General features: G+C 42.7%; 1 protein-coding gene across 8 annotated transcripts in view; it reads right to left on the reverse strand.

The window, feature by feature from the left end:
• Positions 1-22,814, reverse strand: part of FGD3 (FYVE, RhoGEF and PH domain containing 3) — a 101,906-nt gene that overhangs the window by 21,164 nt on the left and 57,928 nt on the right. For all 8 annotated transcript variants that reach the window (XM_021409281.1, XM_021409278.1, XM_021409283.1 and 5 more), the window contains 9 exons: positions 22,266-22,434; positions 20,707-21,304; positions 12,186-12,275; positions 10,806-10,942; positions 8,782-8,938; positions 5,051-5,189; positions 4,211-4,269; positions 924-1,070; positions 271-363 (listed from right to left, as the gene is read on the reverse strand). In XM_021409281.1, the coding sequence (XP_021264956.1) occupies positions 271-363; positions 924-1,070; positions 4,211-4,269; positions 5,051-5,189; positions 8,782-8,938; positions 10,806-10,942; positions 12,186-12,275; positions 20,707-21,304; positions 22,266-22,434 (1,589 nt within the window). The remainder of the gene's footprint in view (positions 1-270; positions 364-923; positions 1,071-4,210; positions 4,270-5,050; positions 5,190-8,781; positions 8,939-10,805; positions 10,943-12,185; positions 12,276-20,706; positions 21,305-22,265; positions 22,435-22,814) is intronic.

Consider the following 22,814-nt stretch of genomic DNA (forward strand, 5'->3'; position numbering starts at 1 on the left):
CTGAATCTGTGTAATTTCCCCTACAGCATTAGGAAAAAAAGGGGCTTCCAAGTCTGAGGGAAAGCTTTCAATCGAACACTATTTTCATATTCACCTTTAATTGATTACTTGGTAATAAAAAATCTAAAAAAAGAGAACCAAAGCTGGATTTTATAATTGCTTATATATTTCTATACAGTCATTTTTTTTTTAGATTCAGATGGGATCTGACACTATCTGTTGGAGAAACAAATCTAAGCATTCAAAACAGTGAAAAGAAGAGAGACAAACCTGCAGTCCTCCAATGTCCATCTTTTCTCGAACACTGAACTTCTGGCCTATCAGCCTGAGTTTTGGCACACAGTACAGCACCATGCTGTTAAACTGTAACAAGGAAAAAATTTAAGTTGAAGAGCTGCACGTAGGACACAGCCAGAATTCTGACAGTTTGGGACGCTGGTGTGCTTTCTCTATCATGTAATTAACAGGGAGAGATTTAAGGAGTAGGTTGGAGTTACACACCATTACTTGAAAGAGGTGGACAGACAGAAACATGTCAGCCACCCATTCCTTCCTGTGACACTACTTGCTCACTCTGGTACCAATTCAACCGTCCTGAAAGCAAGTAAGATCTACTCTGCTGGCATCAGAGAAGTGTGCCAACTCACTCAGCAGTGTGGGACAGCTGAAATGCCCGTTCAGGAGCACATCACAGAAATGCAGCCTCTGAAAGGCTCTCCATTTAAGCCTGACAGCCATTGGCAAAGGCGTGAGCACGGAAGGAGGAAGGAAATCCTCAAGGAAAAAGCACTGAGAGAAGACTGCTGCTCAGAGGAAGGAACAGCTGGGCTCAGCTGGTGAAAGCTTTTTGGGTTGTGATTAGAGAGATGGAAATGTATCAATTCACAGCACAACTCTGGAAAAGAGCAGCAAAAAAAACTCACCAGGAACAAATACCTATCCTGCGCTGTGCCATTCTTTGCTGAAAGTTTCTGAATGTGCCCTTCTTTAATGAGCTCGTTGGCTGGGTTAACAATATCCTCTTCACCACCGAGTCGCTCATAGACTTCCAAAAGCTTGTGCATCTTTTCCTGAAATTAGAGAACCCCCAGAAATTAAAATCTATACATACAATCTACGTGGCCTATCACCCACAGTATCCTTTTTTTGTGCTAAGTGTAAATAAGCAGGAAAGAAAACATTCTTTCACTTCTGATATAGCTTTGTGTTCAAGAATTAATGAATCTTTTCCACGCCCCAACACTTTCTCTCTCTTAGACACTCGTGATTCATAATTGGATTACACCATTTTAATGATATTTTTATAACATATTGACACCAATCTATTCGATATTTTTAGATAATCAATAATAAATATGTATCACTAGAAGAATCATCACAAGCTCCAGTAAAGTCACTTGAAGAACTGAAGACTAGCATGTTACCAAACTCTTTTCAAATTTGAATTTATTAATTCAGCTTCTACTCAACATCTCAGAGTAAGATTTCTGCCACAGTAGGATCATTTCTCAGCTTTTGAGAAGTTTCACCTCTTGCGATGTTGCTGGCGCAATGGTAGGTAGGTCTCCTTTAAGAAGCACAATCACATTCTGAATTTATAACCTATGTGTAAAACCTCAGCGCCATGGCTGCAGTCCTACACAGGTGCCTCTATGGCAAAAATAAGCTAAAAATAAGAAAATAAAGAAATAGGCCTAAATACACTTGAAAATATTTTCATGCCATTCAGGCATCCTGCCATCTTAGTCAAAATTCTTTATGAAAGGGGTGAGCTTTTCCTTTTCAGCAAAGCAGTATTTATGCTTAATATTTAGTTGACTTAAAGTCCCTCTACACAGAATTTAAACAGATAAAGGTAACCCACTTGCAGCTGCTATATTAAGTAATGCAACAACTTTAACAAGTCAAAATAACAAAGGTGCACAAATCTTACTACCGAGCAAAAGCAGTCAGAAATGTTTGGCTTTCAATCACACGCTGGACTGATCTGCTCCAAACAGCACTGTAAGCAATGGTCAGAAAGCGAGGACAGATCTGTGCAAACACACTCAGAAAATACCACCAAACACATCTGTAAACCACACCTCATCCGATACGCAGATTCAGCTGGAATTTCAGGTCTTTGTACTCTTTCCCCATTCCCATTTGACACGAGCTATGTCACCATAAACGTACATCACACTAATTTCTATGCTAACCAATTCATCTATCAAAACAAACCAAAAAGACAACTGAACAAATAAAAGCCTTTAAATAAACACTCTGCAAAACGAAATGGAAGGGAGGTGGGGGTAGACTCAAACAAGGAAAGCACCTAAGTCCTGAGGGCCAGGAGACTTTTTCCAGCAAACCGGAAGATGAGCAAAAGACTCCAGTAATTCAAAGAAAATTTCAACGCATCAAACTACTTTTTTGGAGGGAAGACTGGGATACTAAGAGCAGGTCCAAAAGCTGAGGAACATCTGCCCAGCGAAGAAAAGATATTTTGAAAAGATCGTTTCGGAAGCATGGTTTATTTCTTCCACTACCACCACAGGAGGAAGCAGCCAACATGAATGCTAGCTTTCGGATATTTCGCTACAGCGTTTGCTTTTCTTTCAGTTTGGCTCTGACCCCATGCAGCTGCTCACGCTGTCCCAGGGCTTTGCAGAGGTGTGTGCAGGATGCACCCTGCAGCTGGGGCTGCTCAGGCAGACAGTGAGTGGAGCGGGAACGGGGCAATCACAAAGTCAAACCTCAAAGTCTTACTTGGATAATTTTCATCTGAGCCTTTGCTCAATTAAAATCTACTCATGACGTTGATTTCTCTGTAATTAGAGTTCAGGTTCTCATCAGCAAGGGGTACAAAATTATCTTGGCAGCCTTCCCTTTTTTGCATATTACCAGAAAAGCAGCCCACATGGAAAGCAACAGCCTGGTGGCTTCATGTACCTGCTGCCTGTGCAGGTGTTGTAGAAAGGACCCACCAACATAGTCATTACTTGTGGAGTTGCGCAAGGCCCAAAAATCAGAAAAATTTCCTCTGAAATCTATCTTCAGCAAGAGAAGACGCAAGACTCAAATAGAAGTAGACGGTTTCAAAACTGGCTTTCTCTGAGACATAGTGAAAACAGACAGACACCAGTCGGTTACTTCCCGTAGCAGCCCCAGGAGAGGCAGTCTCATGGTATCCTGGCAGCCCCAGAGGGCACCCAGCAAGCTGCTCCCGTCTGCGCAGAGCCATGTGCTGTCGCCCAGCCCTGATTGCTAGAACAACTCAAACCACTCCGTTTCTAAAATAGAATTTTAAAAAAGGCTGAAAGGGAAGATGGGGGAAAAAGAAGCAGTATATGTAAACAAACCAAAATGAGGACTAAAAAAAAAAATAGGAAAGAACTTCCTTTTAATTTTATTCTTTCCTATGACATTTCTTGATAAAGACAAAGTTTTGAAAGGACAGAACAAGGAAGTAAGGATCTGATTCTGAAGGGGATATAAACCTTGTAACCTATGAATGATCACTAAATGTTAAGCCTGATAAGGGATATTTTAGATCTATAAAATACAGAAGCTCTTGAGGCACCTGTGCCTAAAAAAGAGGTAATATCTGCAACTACTGAGTCATTTACTTGGTTGGCAGCACTGTAGCAGTTCTGTATGTAAAACACACACGAACATTCAGCATAAAAGGCCTCAATAAAATAAGAAAAAAAGTCTACATTGTAAAATTTGGCTTCAAAATCTCCATTATCTTAGGCTGCCCAACCTGAAGTACAGCTTACCAAGGCTATTACTGACACAGTCTAATCTCTTCTCTGTGCATTTAAAACAATCCAAGATTCAACCAAAACAACCTCCATGCCAAAAAGGACTTGAGAAATTAAAAACAGCATGAAAATCTGCAAGGACACCTTATGAATAGACTGAGTTGTGATACTTTCAACATTTTTCAGTGAAAAGCAAGTAATGATCTTACGAAGACCTCCTTCTTCAGTGTATTGTCCCATTAAGAACAGGGTAACTGAAATTTGGGCTGAAAAAATCATAGTAACCACATCAGGACAATTTATGATAAAGATAACTCAGATATCTAATTGATGTTTGAGCCTCATCACACCATATTTGAAAATCCTCTCCAGTCTTGCTTTGTGGAGCCTCCGGCAATGGAGAATGATCAGTTCAAGCAAGCATTTCCATCACATTACAATTCTACTACACAATTTCTACTCACCATCTTTCTGATGGCAGCATTTGAATGGTTTGCTGCTGTAGATATGAGCTCCAGTGATTCTGTAATAAAGGAAGCAAGTTATTACCAGATGTAATCAGAAGAAGGTATAGCACAGTTGTTTTTTTTCTTCTCTCTGATTAGCTTTTTTCTTGCAGAACTGCTGTTGCAAAAGCAAAGACTGATTACATTTTGTCCTTCCTAAACCAAAGGGAAGGCTTATAAGCAGTTACACACATAATCACTTTTGCATATTCAACTGGTTCATAGGTATCTATTTAATCATTTGCTATTTTTCTCCTAAAATCATACATGTGACAAAAAAAATTACCTACAGCCTAGTTCTTAAAGTCCTCATGAGCATGCTCTAAGAGTGATTTCCTAAAATGGAGCTTTGTTCCTTTCTGAAAGGAGCAAGAACTCCTAGAAACCAACAGAAATACATCTCTCTTGTTTCTCTGCGTTAGAAGTCTAACTTGCGTTCCTAGGTAATACATATATTTATAAAACCATTCCTATTTTCCTCCACCAGCTACTGCAAGGATATCCTCCTATATTACTCTTTGGGCATTCATCAGATTAAATAAAAATTCCATATGTTCTACCATTTCCAGCTTCATCACTTTGTGTCACTGTTTACTTGCTAAACCTGCATTTATCACCTGAGAGGACATATCAGTTCTTCTCCAGAAAAATACCAGAATCTCTTTGTATTAATTTGGCCAATAATTTGTTTTATTCAACTCTCCATTGCTACCGCAGCTTGAAGTATCTGAATGTGTAAAGATAAGAAAACTCTCTAAGATTTTCTTGTGTTCATTGGAAAGAGAGGTTTACACATACTTTCAGCATCTTTCCGGTCTGGAGATTCCTCTGGAAGTTTCTTTAAATAGTCCTTCAGGAGAAGCTCATAACGAGGAATCCTTTGCACTGGTTCAAGCATGTGATGCTGCAGCGTCAGGTTTCCACACACCTCCTGTTTCTGTAATGGAGAGAAAACAACTGCAGAAGGCTTTGGTTTTGGTCATCTTCGGTGTAAAACAGCAATGAAAAACGGTCTGTATAGTTAGAGGTGCATAAGAAAACTTTCCAAGCTATCAGAGCTGACAGGTCTTTGCCTCATATCTTCAACATGTTCTGCAGATATACAATATCTTATGTTTTACATTTACTGTGTTTCTTCACACACTCAGAAAAGCTCTTCCCACACATGGCATTCCCTCCCCCCGCTGCCCTTAAGGATTAAATCAAATCAGAAACTCCCCAGAGATACATCACTTGCTAGAGCTCACTGTACGAGCAGCAGATATGCTGCTCACACGCCACCTCAGAAGCAGTTACCTCAAATTCTCATTTCACCTGACCAAGGAAGGGCTTAGCTTTGAGGCTGATTCCACTAAATATTACCCAATAAGGCACTGAACTGCTCTGCTTGAAACAGCACTGAGTGCTGCAGTGTACTTGTTTTCATAGAATCCCTATGAAGTAAAGAGATATCTCTATTTATAAGGAGTGGGAGGAGAAAAGAGAAACATAGTCGAGAAATAATTAACTTGTATTTAAGTAGACAGAAAGTTTCTGTTAGTGATACGATCTCATTCCTGAATCCTACATCAGCATCTTAACCACATACACACGCAATCTTCTCCAGACCACTATTAGTAAGTCTGATGCCATATCTTGCTCTGTTTCAGCATAAGCAACCCCTCAGCATGTATCTCAGTATTCTTTTCTCAGGGAAAAGCACTTGTTTCAGGTATGTGTAGTTTTCCACATAAACATCACAGCCCAAGACACAAGGCTGACTTGCTCCACTCTTGAAGCAAAGCCTGGAGATAAAGAGATGACTGTCTGGTAGAAAAACATTAGCTGTCCTTTCGGAAATTAAGACGTAAATTTGCTCTAAAAAAAAAAAAAAATGTAGTACAGTGAACAGTATTTCTGTTTACAGGAGATTAAGTGAATTTATTATCTCTTTGAGTTTTACAGCACATTTCCCAGAAAATACAACTGGGACAGAAAGAATCCGAGATTCCAGGAAGCACAGAGACACAGATTTGCACAACTGCCTTAGTCCTTGGTTTCTATTCCCCAATCCATTTACTAATATAACCTCCATTGTCTTTTTATTCCTGCAGCATGATGAACCCTAACACTGAACAATAGGGAAGCAGAGGGAGAAGTCAATTCCAGGCTCATATCAGTTGGAATAAACGTGCCAAATGAATCCTCTACAGAAAGCCAGCAATCACAAAGTAACCGTTCCCAACAGGGGAACTTCCACGCTACGTGATCTCCGAAACTTTACAGAGTTTACATTACAATTCAAATGACTTTACTAGAGGGAAGATAAATATCTGTTCTGCTTTAAATGAGTTCGTGTAAGAATCTGAAACACACAAACACAGATTGAAAAAGTACTTTTGTGATGGCTTAACTAGAAAAGTGACAAAAGAAGAGTCCTAATAAACTTAGCAGCTATCAAGCTTTCACCCCAGTAGGTGAATGTGAAACATATAGAAAGAATGTTTATCTTCAAGGACAGCTAAAGTAAGCTAGACAAGTTGCAGTCATTCACTTATAACTCCTATGTGATTTTTGTTCTCTATTTGCTCTCATTTAGTATAACTAATAACTCTGAATGCCTGTGTAAGTACTCTGTTAACAGCTAGGGTAGGCACTGCATTCCTGCAGGATCACAGCAGGCTTCAACTGGTACCTTGAAAAGTAGCTGAAGGTCACAAGAGGAGTCAAATCTTTGCCGAATTCACTATAGTCATGACAGAAGCAGAAGGTGCTGTGATGCCACAGCTACAATAATGTACAGTGAAACACTGCCATCAGTAGGCTTCAGAACCACATCCCCTGCCCTAGCACTGCCAGTCAAAGTTCTGCTCAAGAAATGCACACGGTCTTGGGCAGCTGCCAATGTGTTTTGCAGACTGACAGCTAACAGGAATTATTTGTGTTGATGGAGTGCAGTGCAGAGACAGAATTTCAGGGAGGGCAGCTCTCCGTTTTGCAGGGAGAACAGTTACTAACTGAGTAATTCCTCAGAAAGGCATGCCAGCAGCTTGACGCTAAACTGAAGACAACAAAATGCCCATGCACAAATTCTGAAAGCACAAATTCTTACAGCGCTTGCTCTAGAAGAGGCCCAATTCCCTCCAGAGCCCAGCTGCCCCTCTGCTTCCCCTCTCCACGGGGCCAGGCCAGGCAGGGAGTGCTGGGAGCCCAGCTGGAGTCCTTGGGGGCAGCAGGCAGGCGAGGAGGGCTACAGAGCCCCTTGCACGGAAGCCAGAGCTCCAGGGGCCCAGCACTGCCTGGGCTCAAATTCCAGCCAACAGATGCACTTAGCTGCACAGAGCCTCATCGAGAACAGGCTGGATTTAGACAGAAAAAGGTTAAGAAAAGGCCACGTACAGTGAGAGTCTGGTAGAAGAAGAGCTTTCCCAGTTCCTGCTGCCTTTCCTCTGCTCTTCCAAGAGGGAGCTTCTGTCTGAGCCGACCGGCAGCCCTTACCCTCTGCACAGGGCCTCTCCTCTCCCAGCTTGCTGGGATTACTTGATTCCCGACAGCTGGCCAGCCAACAAGCTCCTATTTAGGGCAGCAGCTGTGCTCCCTGCTCAGCTTAACCCTCTCCCTGCCAGCTCTCACCTCCCTCAAAGGATGGTCCGCACTCTCCCAGCACCTGCGGAGGGATGCTTGCACGCCTGCTCCAGCGTGCTCTATCCTCCTGTGGCTGGCCCAGTATCTGAGAGAGATCCTACAGACACATCAGCATAAGCAGAGCTCTTCCTCCTCCCCACACAGCTTTTTTTAGAAGTACGTGAAAATCCATGCTAAGCACCCTCTGGCAGAGCTGTGGCCCTCCAGCACCATGCACGACTTAATGAGCCTCAGAAACACCAGATCAACAAGGGTGACAGAAAAACCAACAGCTTCCTCCAATCTGTGCTGCACCAGCCTCATAAGGAAAACATCCATGTTAAGAAGCAACACTTAAAATTAGTAATGAGGAAGGGAAATTGAAAAGAGTTTAAAAATAGATAAGTTGAGTATCAGAGCAAGAGGGTGCCTTGCTTAAGGAAGCACATAAGGCAATGTGGACCACTGGAGAGGCACGCAAGTGCTCAGGAAGGACTGTGCCACAAGCACCAACAATTCTTCATTCTGCTGTATAAATATCAACAGGAAATACAACATACAGCAAAGCTATCTCATTCTCTCACTTAAGGAGAGAACTCACTCCGTTCTCCCCCCATACGAAGACACACATAGGTAACAAATAGAGAATTCCTGAGTAAGTCCAACATAGCTATTTGCCTGGCAGTTTTGGCTAAGTTTCATTCTTCAACTTCCATTTCTCCTCTTAAATACACAAGTGGGAGAAAAAGCCAACTATGTGAAAAATCTGTGCTGCACAGCAAAAAGGGAGGAAAAGTCTGCCACTAAAACTATATTTCTTATTAATTCTAAAATAGTACTACCTTGTGGCAAAACACTGTCATGCACTGGAAATGAAAGAAATAAATGAGGATCTCAAAGCCACACTGAGCTAGTTAACAACATACCTGTATATTCTGAACAACATCTTTGAAAGGAGATGACCTCTGCATACATGTGTTCACCATGTCCATTGCCCTGTCAAAATTCTTCACGTATTCTCCATACATCTTCAGAAAAGGAGCCAGTTTCTGCAGGATGTCTCCTAACCGTGGGTTCACACTCCTATTGGAAAGAGAACAGTAAGTACAGAAATCTGTGAAAATCAATTCTATTTTAAGAGAGAAGACACAATAACAGACTTCTACTGCTGTCTCCCACCCACCCATGGAACCCAAGGAAGATAACTGGGCTGGCACCTCCCAGCCCAGCATCACACCAGGCTCCCCAGGGCGGCTCATGGCTGTGTTTGGTCCCTAGGTACTACCAAGCAGCAGCAGGAAGTTCAGATGAGCCTGGAGACTTGCAAGGTCTCCTTTAGTGTCAGCAGCTCTGCCCAAGTTCACAGTTCCAGGCAAAGAAATGCATTTGCTTTTCTCTGCAGATTTGCATTTTTAGTTAAATTGCATATAGGAGAAAATAATTGCTGTGATTTTCTGGATTCATACTATAAGGATACTGTAGGATCCTTGGGGAGCTGTGGCAGTGCAGCAACCCTGCACCTCTGTTCCCCTCTCAGCAGCACAGCCTGCACCTCTGAAGAGCCACGTAAAGCTGAAGCTGTCATTTATGGGGAGATTTCCAGAGGGCTTCTACAGGAGCTTGATGTGTAAATGACAATGAGAGCTGCATATCCAGTTTTCTCATGTTCCAGCCCCCTTGGCAGAACCAGTTTAAGATTCCCTTCCATTTCTTCCCCAGCTTTCCTCTCTCACTGAACTCCTGACTTGCAGACTGTTTACACTAGTCTCCTTTAGCCATGGAATGAGTTCATGCCCTGCCCTGACTTCCAGTCTCTCCAGTTTTCTTTTCCTTTTATTACAGCTGTCCCTGCAGACACAGGTCGAGTGTAAAGGTGCCAACACTTTTTTATTCCTTCCGGATATTGATGACCTATGTGAAGAAGACTGGACTCTAGCAAGAGAGATGTGAGCTCTTATCTTGACCTCATCATTTAGTATAGCTGAAAAGGTCAACTTTGTTGACTTTAATATGAAATAAGGTGCAACATCAGCATTATCAGCACTTTCCACTGCAGGACACTCTGCAGCCAATGCATCATCCCAAGTCAAGGGTCCTACATCTGCCTTACAATTAACCTTTCTGCCTATCACTCCATTTAAAACTTACTACAGTTGCCAATATTGGTAAATGACTGTTATTACTCATATAAATAAAAATATTGTTTTCTTAAAGAAAGTATATGTGCAGCATAACAAACAATATTTAATATCTCACAGAAGGCCAACAAATTATTGGGTGAAAACCTGTCCAATGCTGCAGTATTAAACTACAATAGAAGCAGCTGTGTAACAGCTGTAAACTCATGCACAGATACAAAGTTGTCTGTCTTATCTGTCTCGATTTTCCTTTGTTTGACTGATAAAATGCTAATTTTAGAACAGTGATTTTTATACAACAGCAACATTAAAATATCAAGTGGATGTCTTTCATGAAGTCTCCAACATGGCATGCGAAGTCTAGACTGGGATATGATGATGTGTTTTCCTTCTTTGGGAAATAACTGTGTTTTTTAATATTTCACACTGGGGACAAGATACTTCATCCACAGGGCCAAGATACTTCATCCACAGAGCCAAAATAAGCAGTTTGCTTCTTTTCTAGTACTACAGTTTCACAGTACTGCAAAACAAGGAGAGTGGAAATAAAGTAAGAAAAACATCTCCAGTAGTACTCTGGACTGGAAAACAATTCTCACAAAGTACTCTAGAAACGCTGAGTGCTCAGGTCTACTCCTGTATTCAGGAACAATACAGGTAAAAGAGGTTTAAGAGACTCCATGCTAACGTGTCAAATAACAAGTGAACTACTGCAGCAAACAATTAAAAATGCTGGAATAGAGTTAGATTCCAGGGTCGCTAAAGTTTCTTGGAAATATATTTAGAAAGTAATTGTACTGACAGTTACCCACCATTCTTGTGTAATTCTTGTTTTGAGCTCAGGAAGAAGAAATTGTCCATGGAAACAATAGATAGAAGAAATATTGGAAAAGATGCCCGTTATCACTTCAGACGAAATACCTGCTTCTGACAACTTAGTGCAAAAAACCTGCATGAGACAAGACAGTACCAACATTCAGTTTAAAAAATCCTGAACACAGCAGCATCAGGTTGCAGTATTACAGAACCACAACATCTGACTTTGGCACTCGGTCCCTGGGGATCACCACCCTGAGCATTTTCAGGAGTTTGACAAAACATAAGCCCACTGTCAAATAGGGTCAGATTTATGCATAAGGGCTTACTTCACCATCAGAAATGTCTGGGGGTTGGGGGGGTTGTAAGTCAAAAAGATTGAAACTACTGAGAAGATGAGACATCTTGATTTGGGAGTGTAAGTTGCAAAGAACAATCAGTCCCTGAAGAGCGCTTACTGGTATTTACATACAGCAAAACAAACCATTTGATTATTTTATCTGTAGGAAAATCACACTGTACTGAACAAAAGTGAAGGACACTCCCTAGATTTCTAGGGTCTTGAAACAGCCTTTGCTCATCCATAGCAAACACTGGAAAACTTTCCACAAAGGTTGCAGTGTTGGATGGTGGTAGATGTCTCTCTGAAAGCAGCAGCTTCCAACAAGATTTCTAGCAAGGCAACAGTCCGCCCTCTTTTTTTTTTCTTAAGCAATGTTAATCATCTTCATTTTTACTCCATTTTTACTGCACATTCATGTTTTTCTTTATATAACAATCATATATACCATCTGTAGAGATATATATCAAGTATGTTAGAGAGAGAATTATAGAAATGCCTGAACTGCGTAGGCATACCGAAACATTTTACCTGGAAAACTATTCCAATTCATCACATCAGTGTTACTTTGTCTCCATGTGTAAACACAATGGGGAAAACAATTATGAATCACAGTGGGGAAGAACATAAAAATCACTCTGAGCATGGGGCTGATCCTTGAGGCCTGACTGCAGTAAAACTTACATCTATGGAATGTTATAGAGCAGTCACAGATTTCATTATTTTTCAGTGCCTCCAGTGTCCCTATGATTTCTTCTCTCTGTATCCTCCAAAATGAATTGAATGTTCATGGCGTCTGTACCATGGGCTGCTGCTTTCCCATTTCTCTCTCTGAGATCTGAACACTTGGGCTCCAGCTCAGGTAACCCATATATCAAAAGGTCACCTCTGGGACCTAACGCATGCACCCTAACAGGCAAAGCCATCTCCCACCAAGATGTATCCTCACACTGTTGGGTTACAGGTTAGAGGCTGAACTGAAGACACCATTGCTGCTCACAGAAAACAAAACGTAGCTTATTCAAAATTGAATTACCTGATCCAACAGATGGAGTCTTTTAACATATGCTTCTTCTGTATGGAGCAGTTCGTTTGCAATGTTGAATAGCTTTTGGGGCTCTGTACACTGGAAAAAAAAAAGTTACAAATAACAGAATCCATCTGCTCCAACAAAGCTAACTTTCACCAACTGTTCTCCCTCCCGTGTTCTCCATGGGCCAAATTTCCTGCCAGTACAGAAGCCCAAAGTGAATGAGCTTAACACGTTTCTGAATCTGCTCCACACTTCTCACCAAAGGATCGATTTGCTCGAGGGACATGTTTTAAGCAATTTTCTGAAAGCTGGACAGGACATCACTTCATTTGTATGTTTTTTTTTGTTGTTGTTTTTTTTAATAAAGAACCAGAAACATCCACTAAATCTGGAGATGCATCTTGTTTGTTTAATAACCAAGACACTAGACTGTAAGTTAACAGTTCTCCATTCCTAATTTGAGTTCTGTATGTAAAAACCCACCAGAAACTAGAGAAGACCTGTTTGGCCACGCATTTCACTCCACAGCCAGTGCAGGGTTACTCTCTGGTATATTTTTATGAGCTTTGTACAGCTTTAAACACTCACCAGTTCCAACAGTGTAACTGAAATTACCCAGCAAAGTCTTTCACTGTGCTCATTAAAATAAATAAATAAGGACTAAATCAAAAGCTTGAATACAGTTACGAAGCATAAACTGACTTCACCATTTAGCTAAAACCTACATAGACTCTACAGACTCATTTTCCTGTGTGCTTAGAAATACTTGAATTAGGATGACACCAGATTCAGCTTTCTGACAAACTCTAGATACCTTTAAAGGTCTAGACTTCAAACTCCATGTTTATATGTAATCAAATCAAAACTATGTTCCAGACCTGAGGGCTGGTTGGTTTCTGCCCAGGAGTACAACACTGGAAAGGGGCAGCAAGGATGGCAAAAGGTAGGGAAATTTTACTGGGCTGGAGCTGGAAAAACGACAACTGTGAGGAAGCTTAGGGAGACGCACAAATGGTTAATGCAACAGACAGCACCAACCTGGTGCGATTATTCACCACTCCTTGCACCGGAAAACTGAAGTGCATCAAATAAAACTACTGCAGTGCTGCTTCAAGACTGAGAGCTGCTTCCCCGAGCACCGCGTGCGCAGCCCCCGAGCACACAGCGCAGCAGGCAGCAAAGGTTCCCACAGGCTCACAAAAGGACCGGACAAATCCGCAGAGAACGAGTCCAGCTGAAGTCAATTAAAAACAAAGCCTGCTTCTGCTCCAGGAAGCACCTGGGCCCCTCACCAGCAGCAGTGATTTCTGTCCCAAACACCTACCTCCATCTGCTTGCCAGTCCCTCACTAGACACACAACATGGTTAGAAAGCATCAGTGAAACGCTCTCTTAAGCTTCTTCAATGCCATCTTGTTCTGATTATACACAAAGCCGAAAAGAAACAAATTTAAATTAAAAAACACATTCAGGCAAACTGCTGTGCAACCAAAAGACCTCAAAGCCCTTTCAAAGCTAGCCATGAATCCAAGCAAACCAGACCCACAGTTACCCTACATGAAATAAGGTAGCACTCAGCCCTACATACCCACAGTTCTGTGATAGAAGCAGCAACCAAGGGACGGTGAGTACTTCTGCTGGATTGGAAATGCTGGACTGAGTGAATACTCATATGATATATGTTAATATTCTGGGAGGAAAAATAACAGCACAATGCTTTGAAGTTGTTATGGAGAAACACAACTTATAGATTATAATGAAAGACATTGCTGGCCATCGAGATTCCAATAACAGGGATCTCTCGCTGAGAAAGAATTTATTTGCCAGCTTTGCTGAGTGCCTGAATGAAAGGCGCTGATGTCATCCGGCTGGCACGCCAGCACCCAGAACATCCTCTGATTTGTCTGAATCCTGAATTTGGAAAATAATTATTTTCAACCAAATGCATTTGCCCTCAAAAGTAAATCTTTACATAGCACAGGCACTTTCTAACCTCCTGACCTTCACCATCTGCAACTGAGTTTATACTTAAAAAATCGTGCTGACATCTGCTTGAAGACCAAACCACGGCCGAGCAGAATATCAGCCTGAGCTGAGCATAACGTTTTAAAGCAAGATTATCTTCAGCTGCTGCTTCTGCCAGTGGCAGACAGGCATGTTTTCCAGACAGATCTGCAACTTATTCACCTTTCAGTTGACAGAACGTTGTACTTAAAATAGCTGATACAGTGAATTATGAGGACAGCCCAGCTCCAGCCCTCCTGTGCTGTGTGCTCCTGGAAGGACAGCTTCGACACAGCCAGAGCTGTACTGCGGGGGGTGTGGACAAGGTATTTCATGGTCTAAAGAAAAACTGGAAGAAGTGTGCAACTGAAATGCAGGCTATATTCCTTATGTAACAGCCTTCTGGAAGTCTCTGTTCACACTTACTCACACACTTACTCTAACAGGAACCGAAGAAACCCTCCTTGACTGAAGCAAGCAGGCTTCAGCCTAATGACTTTGGCAACAAAGACAGGTGTGGGAAAGAGTCCTCAGGTAACAAAGAAATCAGCAGAGGCACAGCGTGCCCACCCTGAGGAGACCTGGGGCTTGAGGCACCCCAAACATCACTAACACTGAAGTGAACCAGTAACAAGGAGAACTTGCCACGTACTCAATTTTACATCAGTTCAAAGCGGACGGGTATCCGAGGCTGCCCCCCTCTCCAGCCTTCTCAGAACAGGCACCCAGCAACGAGGCCTCTGCCCAGGCAGGTGGCTTTTATCAAACACAGAGCACGTTCATGGTACAGTACAAACTGCACAACATCTGAGCGACTGCTACAGGGAACGGGTGAAGCCTATTTAGCTTTGCTAACAGAGCCCCGCAGAAAAAACGTGCCATTTACAAGGCATGTAAATGACACGGCAAATAAAATACTCCGCTTTCCACTGAAAATGGATTTTAAGCTGTTTTATTCTTTGTAAATGCGTTTCCCTCCTGCTTTGCCCACCGTGAGCACTCGGCATGACCACAGACCCTCCTGCAGTCCCACACGACAGCCGTCCAACTGCTGCAGGACCTTTTTAGAGCAGCTGGGCTGGCGAAGTGACAAAGGAAGATGAGAAAAGGGAAGTGCCGGTGCTTATTTGTGACACAGGAAGCTTACTGCAGTGCTTGGAGCAGCAGTTGCGCGATGCTCTTTCACTTCTGTGTTGAAGGTCCAACAATTCGTTTTCAGCTGTACGTGTCCATAAAACATTTAAAAGAAAAAGGAATAGCACAACCAGCACCAGCTTCTCATAAAGGGCGGATTCCCACCTGCAGTGGGAGTACATTTACACCTGCAAATACGCAAACGTGCCGATCACAGACAGAAGGTGGGTAACAGCAGACGCTGTGTTGTGCAATGAAGGGCCCCAAGCACGTCAGTGCTTCCTGTGAGTCTGCCCAGCTGCCCAGCAGGTGCCACGCACTGCGAGAAGAGGCTGCGGGCAGTGGGTGCCCTCCTGCAGCCTGTAGCTACCCAGGGCAGGGCAGAGGGCTTGGGCCAACCTGGGCCAACCTGCCGCCCTCCTTCCTCTGCAGAAGGCCCCAGAAAGATCACAGACAACTTCCTAAGTGAAAATGTCAAAAGCAATATGGAAAAGTTGTCCTATGGTAGGGCTTCTTTGTAGTGCTGAGATCTTACTTCACTCAGTATATTCAAAAAAGTGATGATGAGAACATATCAGACTTTTCTTAACGAGCACCCCATGACTGGCCCCATTGTTTAGCTTAGTGCGTACCCTGTGTGGATTCATCTACGGGCTTGGAAAGTATCACTGAATAAGGAAACAAGACATAAAGCCCCCAAACAAAGCCCCCCCCGCTAACCTGCTGCAAGCCAACTGATGGACCAAATCAGGAGGCCTGCACAGATTCTCATAAGAAAATGATTATATTGTCCATGCTCCCTAGTGTCAAATCAGGAAGTGAAGATAATCACTTCACATCCTTTTCAAGGCAAAGTCAAAATCTTTTTTTCCTGAATACACGTGGAGATAATCTTACCCAGAGGTCTGACTTGCAGGACTGTAGGTCACGTTTTCCAACACAAACTGCACTGTGAAATCGAAGCACAACTCCAGCTAGGTACAGGCAGAAGAGGAACACGTCAGTGACTGTACAAGGCCCATGGGGGCTCTCCATTATCAGCATTATTTTACAGAGCAGGTTCTCATGAAGCAAGGCAGATGGAGAAAGGCATTTTTTGGTGATTATTAATGAGCACATGTTACTCTCAGTGAAAAATATCTGAACAAAGGACACAAAGAAGCATTACTCATCTCAGCAGCATCACTCCACTGCTCCCAGGCAGTCGGTGTTCAGCAGAACCTCAGGTAACAGAGGCTGCAGAGCATGACATCCCCTCAGTCCTGCTTTTGTCATCGCTTTTTTTGTAACCATCAAGGTTAACGTGCCTCAGTTCTCAGAGCTCCTGATGTTTTCTGAAACGTTATCAAAACTAATAAGCTCCCCTTGTTCATTCTCATTCTGATAAAAGCTCGCTGGAAATCCCAGTAAGTCACTCCTGCAATCTAAAACGTATCTCAATAATTGTGTGCCAACAGAGAGATCTGTGAGCTTGCGCTGCAGACTCCCAAAGGAAGCCACATCACACTGCAGGGCTGAACCTAGACTAAATAAAACAATGCAAGTCATCTATCAGGCAGCATGACTTCACCAGCCATGGGATGTGTGAAAGCTCGGGTGGTAGACGGAGAGCTCTCCAAAGTAGAAAACTAGAGAGGAAAAAAGCAAACGTGATTCTTTTTCTACTTATGTTTATTCATGAACTTCACTTAACGCAATATCCCAGGAATTACTGAGCCATCGTTAAATCATTCTGCAGCTGTACTTCCCATGCATCCTCCTCCAACTACAACAAAGCTTTCTGGAAAACGTGACTGTTTAATGAGAGCGCTGGTTACCTCTGCCGCGCAGCTGCAGCCCAGTCCCAGCAGCAGGAAGGGGGAGGCAGGAACAAAGCCCCTGACACACAGCCTGCCCTGGGACAGCCTGGGAGGAGGAAGGGGTCACTCCTGCTCACACTCCAACGTGGGTGCTCGCTGAGCTCTTCCTCCCAGTAGGGCTGGCACGCTGCTTTCTGGAAAATTGCCCGTTTTGTCAAGGGTGATGTGAACTTGCAGTCTCAGAGCAACCACGTAACGAGGCAGCTTTGAATCGTGCCTGTTGGAAGCCATGGCTCTGTACCCTTACAGACTCACTCTGCAGTGTCCAGATCTGCAACAGAACCCAAAGGGCAGACTGGGAGGGTGCTGTGAACATGTAACACACGTGTTGGCTTTACCCGACCTTGAGCTGGTGCACACAGTATCCCCAGAAGAGGGCACAATCCTTACACTGAAGGAGAGGCAGCGTGTCTCTAAGCCTTTCCCCCCACGTGGCCACAAAACTGAGCTTACTTCTGGTGGTCAGCGTCAAAACAGCCTTCTCAAAACTGAAATCAACTCAGAACACAAGGACAGACCAGAAGCGCATCACACTAACACTAACTCAGCTAGATGAGACAGCCAATAGGAAGAAAAGGAACACAAGAAAACAGAGCATTTCCTCTTCTAGAGATCTTGCTCTTTTATAAATTCACCAAGCACGCTACTGACAAATACTACCATGTAACTCAGTGCTTCATCGCATTATTTCATATTATATGGACATTCGGCCTAAGGAACTCTATTTAAAAACAGACATCAAAACTCTGATGTCTTAGACCAGTAATTATTTGTAGTATTTGCCAGTAAAGCTCTTCTTAATGACACTGTGAAGTCTTCCACTTGGGCTTGCCACAGCTGCTTTGGTACAGCATGCCTAACTTAAACAGGAAATCTACTGACCAGATTAAAGACCCTCTAATCATTATTCATCATTTTCTTGCTGGTTTGTTGCAACTCATAATCTTTTAAATAATATTTTATTTGCGCATATACCTATATACATATATTAAGAAGATAAACTAATGGAAGTATTTCATAGCATATGTGTTTATGTATGAACATACACATAAGGGAAAGTGAACAGCAGCAGACCAGAAGCCATGCACTGTGATGGTGATGCTCGTGATGTCAGATGTAAATGAGCCTACACTAGTAGAATACTGAAGATACCAGATGTTAATGGACATGAGCTAAGTTTTAACAGATGCTAATAAGAATCTCTCCCACTAATAGCTTTCTGGAGGATCCCCCGCACTGATTCTTCACATACAACACACATCTCCTCTGGCAGTGCAGACCTGCAGGATCCCATCTCATACTGCCATGCATTTACTCCTGCACAGGATGTAGGCTGCCTGCCCTGCAGCCTTCCTGCCCAGCTGATGGGCTGCTCCTGTGCCATCCCCACCAGCTACCAGTGAGACTGCAGACCTGCAGGCAGGCAAATGAGATCACATCCTCTCCATCTACAGCAAGCAGCCAGGTTTGCCAGGCAGACCTGGCTCGCATGGCCCTCACTGCTCCCTAGTCTGCAGGACACCTCATGGATGTTCCAGTCCACAGCTGTTAACAAACGGCGGCAGGGCTGAGCAATGAGCACCATGCTCTGGCTCCCTTCTGGATGGAGTAACAGCAGGAGTCAAAGAGGTCCTGGAGACTGACACCTGAGCTGAGGCTCTGCTGTGCTTTGGAGCCTCTAGGATAAAGCAATACCAGCTGAATAAATGCAAGTTCGTGCAATCAGAATGGAAAGTATTGGTTCATTTACAGGGATACAAACAACTTTCACTTTGACAAGGAGTATTTGCTAGAACAAACTCTCAAGTTTTGCTTTCAGGTCGGCTATTACTGTGACGCCAACGGTATCCATGACACCAAAATCAAGAGTTTCTATTCTTCCCTCTTACTGACCTCCCGTTGGCACCTGACAGATCTGAGGGAATTTGCCCAAGCCTGTGGTACTCAGGTCTGCCAACATACAGCACGCTCCAGGCAGGCAGCAATCCCTACCTCCTGCACACCCAAGTGACAACAGGGCAGCGGGAGCAGGGCCTCCTCTCCAAGAGATTGATTCTTAGTTACACAGCACTTTGACAATATTAAGTCTCACATTTTTTTGTTGTATAACAAAGACTTAAATGTTAAGAAAGGGTGGTAAAACCAGTCAGTTTCAATGAATTTCACATTCAGTGAATTTGCAAAAGGAGCAGCAGTGAAGTACTGGATGGGCAACACCTGCCCCAGGCAACAATGCTGGTGTTTGAGCCATATGAAAGGAAGGTGAGCCTAGTCACACAAGCCTGAGCTTGTAACAAAGAGAAAGGACTGCAGCATAAAGCAGTGCATTCACTAGAAAAATGTGGGGGCTTTTTTGTACCTTCCTGGAGGTGTGTTTGTCTCATCACACTGTCTTTTATTCTTGGAAAAAAGGGGACACCACAGAGCATTAATTGTGCTCTGAAGTTATAGCTGTCAGCACTGAATAACAGAACTTCAAGCACATCACATACTCACATACAATTTCACCACTCTGTAATACTGACTGGTTGATCTGACCTAGGAGCTACTGAATGAGTTTAAACTGTCACCTCTCCCAAAGGGACAAACTCTTGACATACAGAACTCAGGATTTTTTCTGTGACCTCAGCAGAACCACTCAATTCGCATGAACTGAGATGTGAGCACTACAATTCACTAGCTGCAGTTCACTAGTTCTGGTTGTTAGCGCTCATGGTATTGCTCTAAACATGAACCCTGTGTATCAACTGTACTCTCATGATGAAAAACACTCCCAAACACGAAAAAAAAAAACAAAAACCCAAGAAGGGGAATATTTTGCAGACATTTTGCTCAAAGCATCTTGTTTTCTTTTACTGAAACGTCTAACCTATTTTTAAATATAACTGCCCTGATAAGCAGATAATCAAAGGAATCTGTCATTAATGTTAAACACCTGCAGCAAATACGCAACAGCATGGACTCCATTATTCTGTACAGAATGTGAGTACCTACCCTGAAAAGAACTTTTTGCACTCAAGAAGTACTCACATTAAAAGAAACACAGGCTTCTTTAAAAAAAAATTATATATAAACACGATGCTAGAGGAGATTTCCAACATGCATGTCCTTCCAGAAGTTAAGGCCCTGACCCTGAAAGATTCACCATCCAATTAGCCCTCTGCATAATCATGAAGCCCCACTGCAAACAATGTGATTTCACAAGTAGGAGCCGAACCTGCACAAATTCAAACAAAAAACACAGGGTCCAAGTCTTCAGCTACAAACGGTACATCAGTTTTAACAACTTGTCTCTGCCTATGATGCACTCTCTTACAATAAACCTTTTAAATCAAGATTGGAAACCTTTCTAAAAGATACAGCCTAGACCAGGAACAAGCTATGACCTACAGTGAGCAGGAAATTAATGTCTGTCATCATCCTCTGACACAGGAGCAAATAAAAAATCCCCAACACCACACAAAAGCACTGCAAGGGATCTCTGGACAGTCAGAAACAGGCTTCAGGTAAAGTAACAAATCATCTTACCTTGTTTACATCCATATACTCTAACTTTGGCACTTCTGCTGTTTCTTGTTCCTCACTACTTCCTTCATCAATGTCACTGTCTTCATCCTGTGTGGAGTCTCTCTTCTGCTCTGCAGAGGAAGATTTGGTGCCCTTTTTGTCAGGTTCCATCTCCCCTGGATTCCCAGACACACTGGGCTTCTTCTGTTCTGCACCTTCTTCGTTGGGGAAAGTTTCCCCTGCGACGCTACAAGAAGGGCTGTCAATGCCACTGTCTCTGTTGGGAATTTTACCATTACCGTTCAGTTCTGCAGTTGAGTCTTTATTGCCAAGCTCTCTAGAGGGTTCTTTGCTCACATTCACAGCAGTACAGTCTTCATGGCTTTTGTTATCGCCTATGCTTAGCTCTTTAATTTTCATTATGTCTGTGTTAGATAGATCCGCACTGCACGGTACGTCTGGCTCATTTTCATCTGGTTCACTTTTTTCATTTGTTGAACAGCCGCTGGAAGCTACCATGTCACAGTCACACGAGCTCGACTGTTTGGATGAGTCCAGGCCTGGTTCCATCTTAAGAGCTAAATTTAGCTGGTTCCTTTGAAGAATATGTACAGGTTGCCTGCAGGTGAAGAGAAAGCACCCCAGTCATTCACATTAACTATGAGAGGTTTCAAAAGCGCCTCAAAAGAGACTGGGCCTGATTATCATTTGTTTCAAGCTGTATTTTTTACAGCCCCCTGACAATACAAGGAGCATGTGTACAGACACCGCTGTAACAGTACTCACCCAGTATTCAGGTAAAAAAAAAATACACCACTCCTAACCATAACTTTAACTGAAAAGGTAGCATTAGAATCCCAAATCTTGAATACTCCCCACATTGCCCTGAAGAACAGTTTGGTTTGAACATCTGGGGCAATAGGATTAATCTTTTAAAAGAAGCATTTGTTTACGGGTTTGTTTAAACAGGAACTCACTTTCTTCAAGAGAACAAAGCCTTTGGGGCAAGTTATTTTCTGCCAGAGAGGGGACATTTTTGAAGCACAAGAATGCATTACCTCTTCCTATCTGAAAGCGACCTTACTGGATTTACCCAGGTGGCAACACAATATAGGGCACAGTACAGTGCCTCTGTCTCCATCCCCTCTTTATGAAATCAATCATTTCTGTCCATCAGACAAGTCTGGTCCTTGAAGAGGACTTCTGTGCATTTATTAAATAAGCTGTTTTATATATCAGCTTTGACCCCATTTAATATTTCATAGATAAAGGTTTGAAGGAAACTGTTGCACATTATGCCATTTCAGAATACACTGACACTGAACTATCCCCTGCCTCCAAGAAGCAATGCAACAGTAAGTCTGATGCTTATTGAGACTTAGAGAACTCAATTATTTTGTATCACAGTAATCAATTTCCTATAATGCAAAAAGAGTCCTGATATCAAGTCAACTTACAAAAAACAGACTCTAGGCTACTCACTTGTGGGAGAACGCTTAAACTCAGAGAATCTTTAACTCCAAGTTACAAACTAATAATCACTGAAATACATGGTTTCAAAGGTACAAAGACATATTTACCTAATACTTTCAAATTTCTCAATGAGAGTGTTGACTCCTGCTGATATTGGTATTTCTTCCTCTCCAGGTGCTAAGCTCCTCGATGACTTGGGATCAGCTGGTAAAGGCCGAGAAGGTGCAGGAGGAATTCTTTCCTGCCCAGGTTTAAGATGGACAGGCTTAGGAGGTACTAATAAAACAGAAGGAAAAAACAGGAGGATAAATCTTCATCTTCTTTATCTTAAACTGGAAAAAAAAATGCAGGCACGCAATGCAGAACAAGGAATATCCATTCTTTCAACCTTTGTAAATTACACTTGGTGCAGTCCCAAACTATTCCTTATACAAAAGCAAACTGTTGCACACTAAAGAAAAACGATGGTCTTCTATTTTGCATTTCTCCTGCTGTATAAAACGCGTTAACGAACAGTGCGCTCGCTGAAATTTACCGCTTCCTTGTTACCAAACAGGATGCACAGCTCGCACTTTTTTTTTTTTGCAAATAGGCTCACCATCTCAACCATGCTTCTGAGTTTCCCCTCCCATCACTTTTCAAGACTCTAGCACTCT

This window comes from Numida meleagris, chromosome 11 (genome assembly GCF_002078875.1).
Source record: "Numida meleagris isolate 19003 breed g44 Domestic line chromosome 11, NumMel1.0, whole genome shotgun sequence".
NCBI lineage: Eukaryota > Metazoa > Chordata > Aves > Galliformes > Numididae > Numida > Numida meleagris.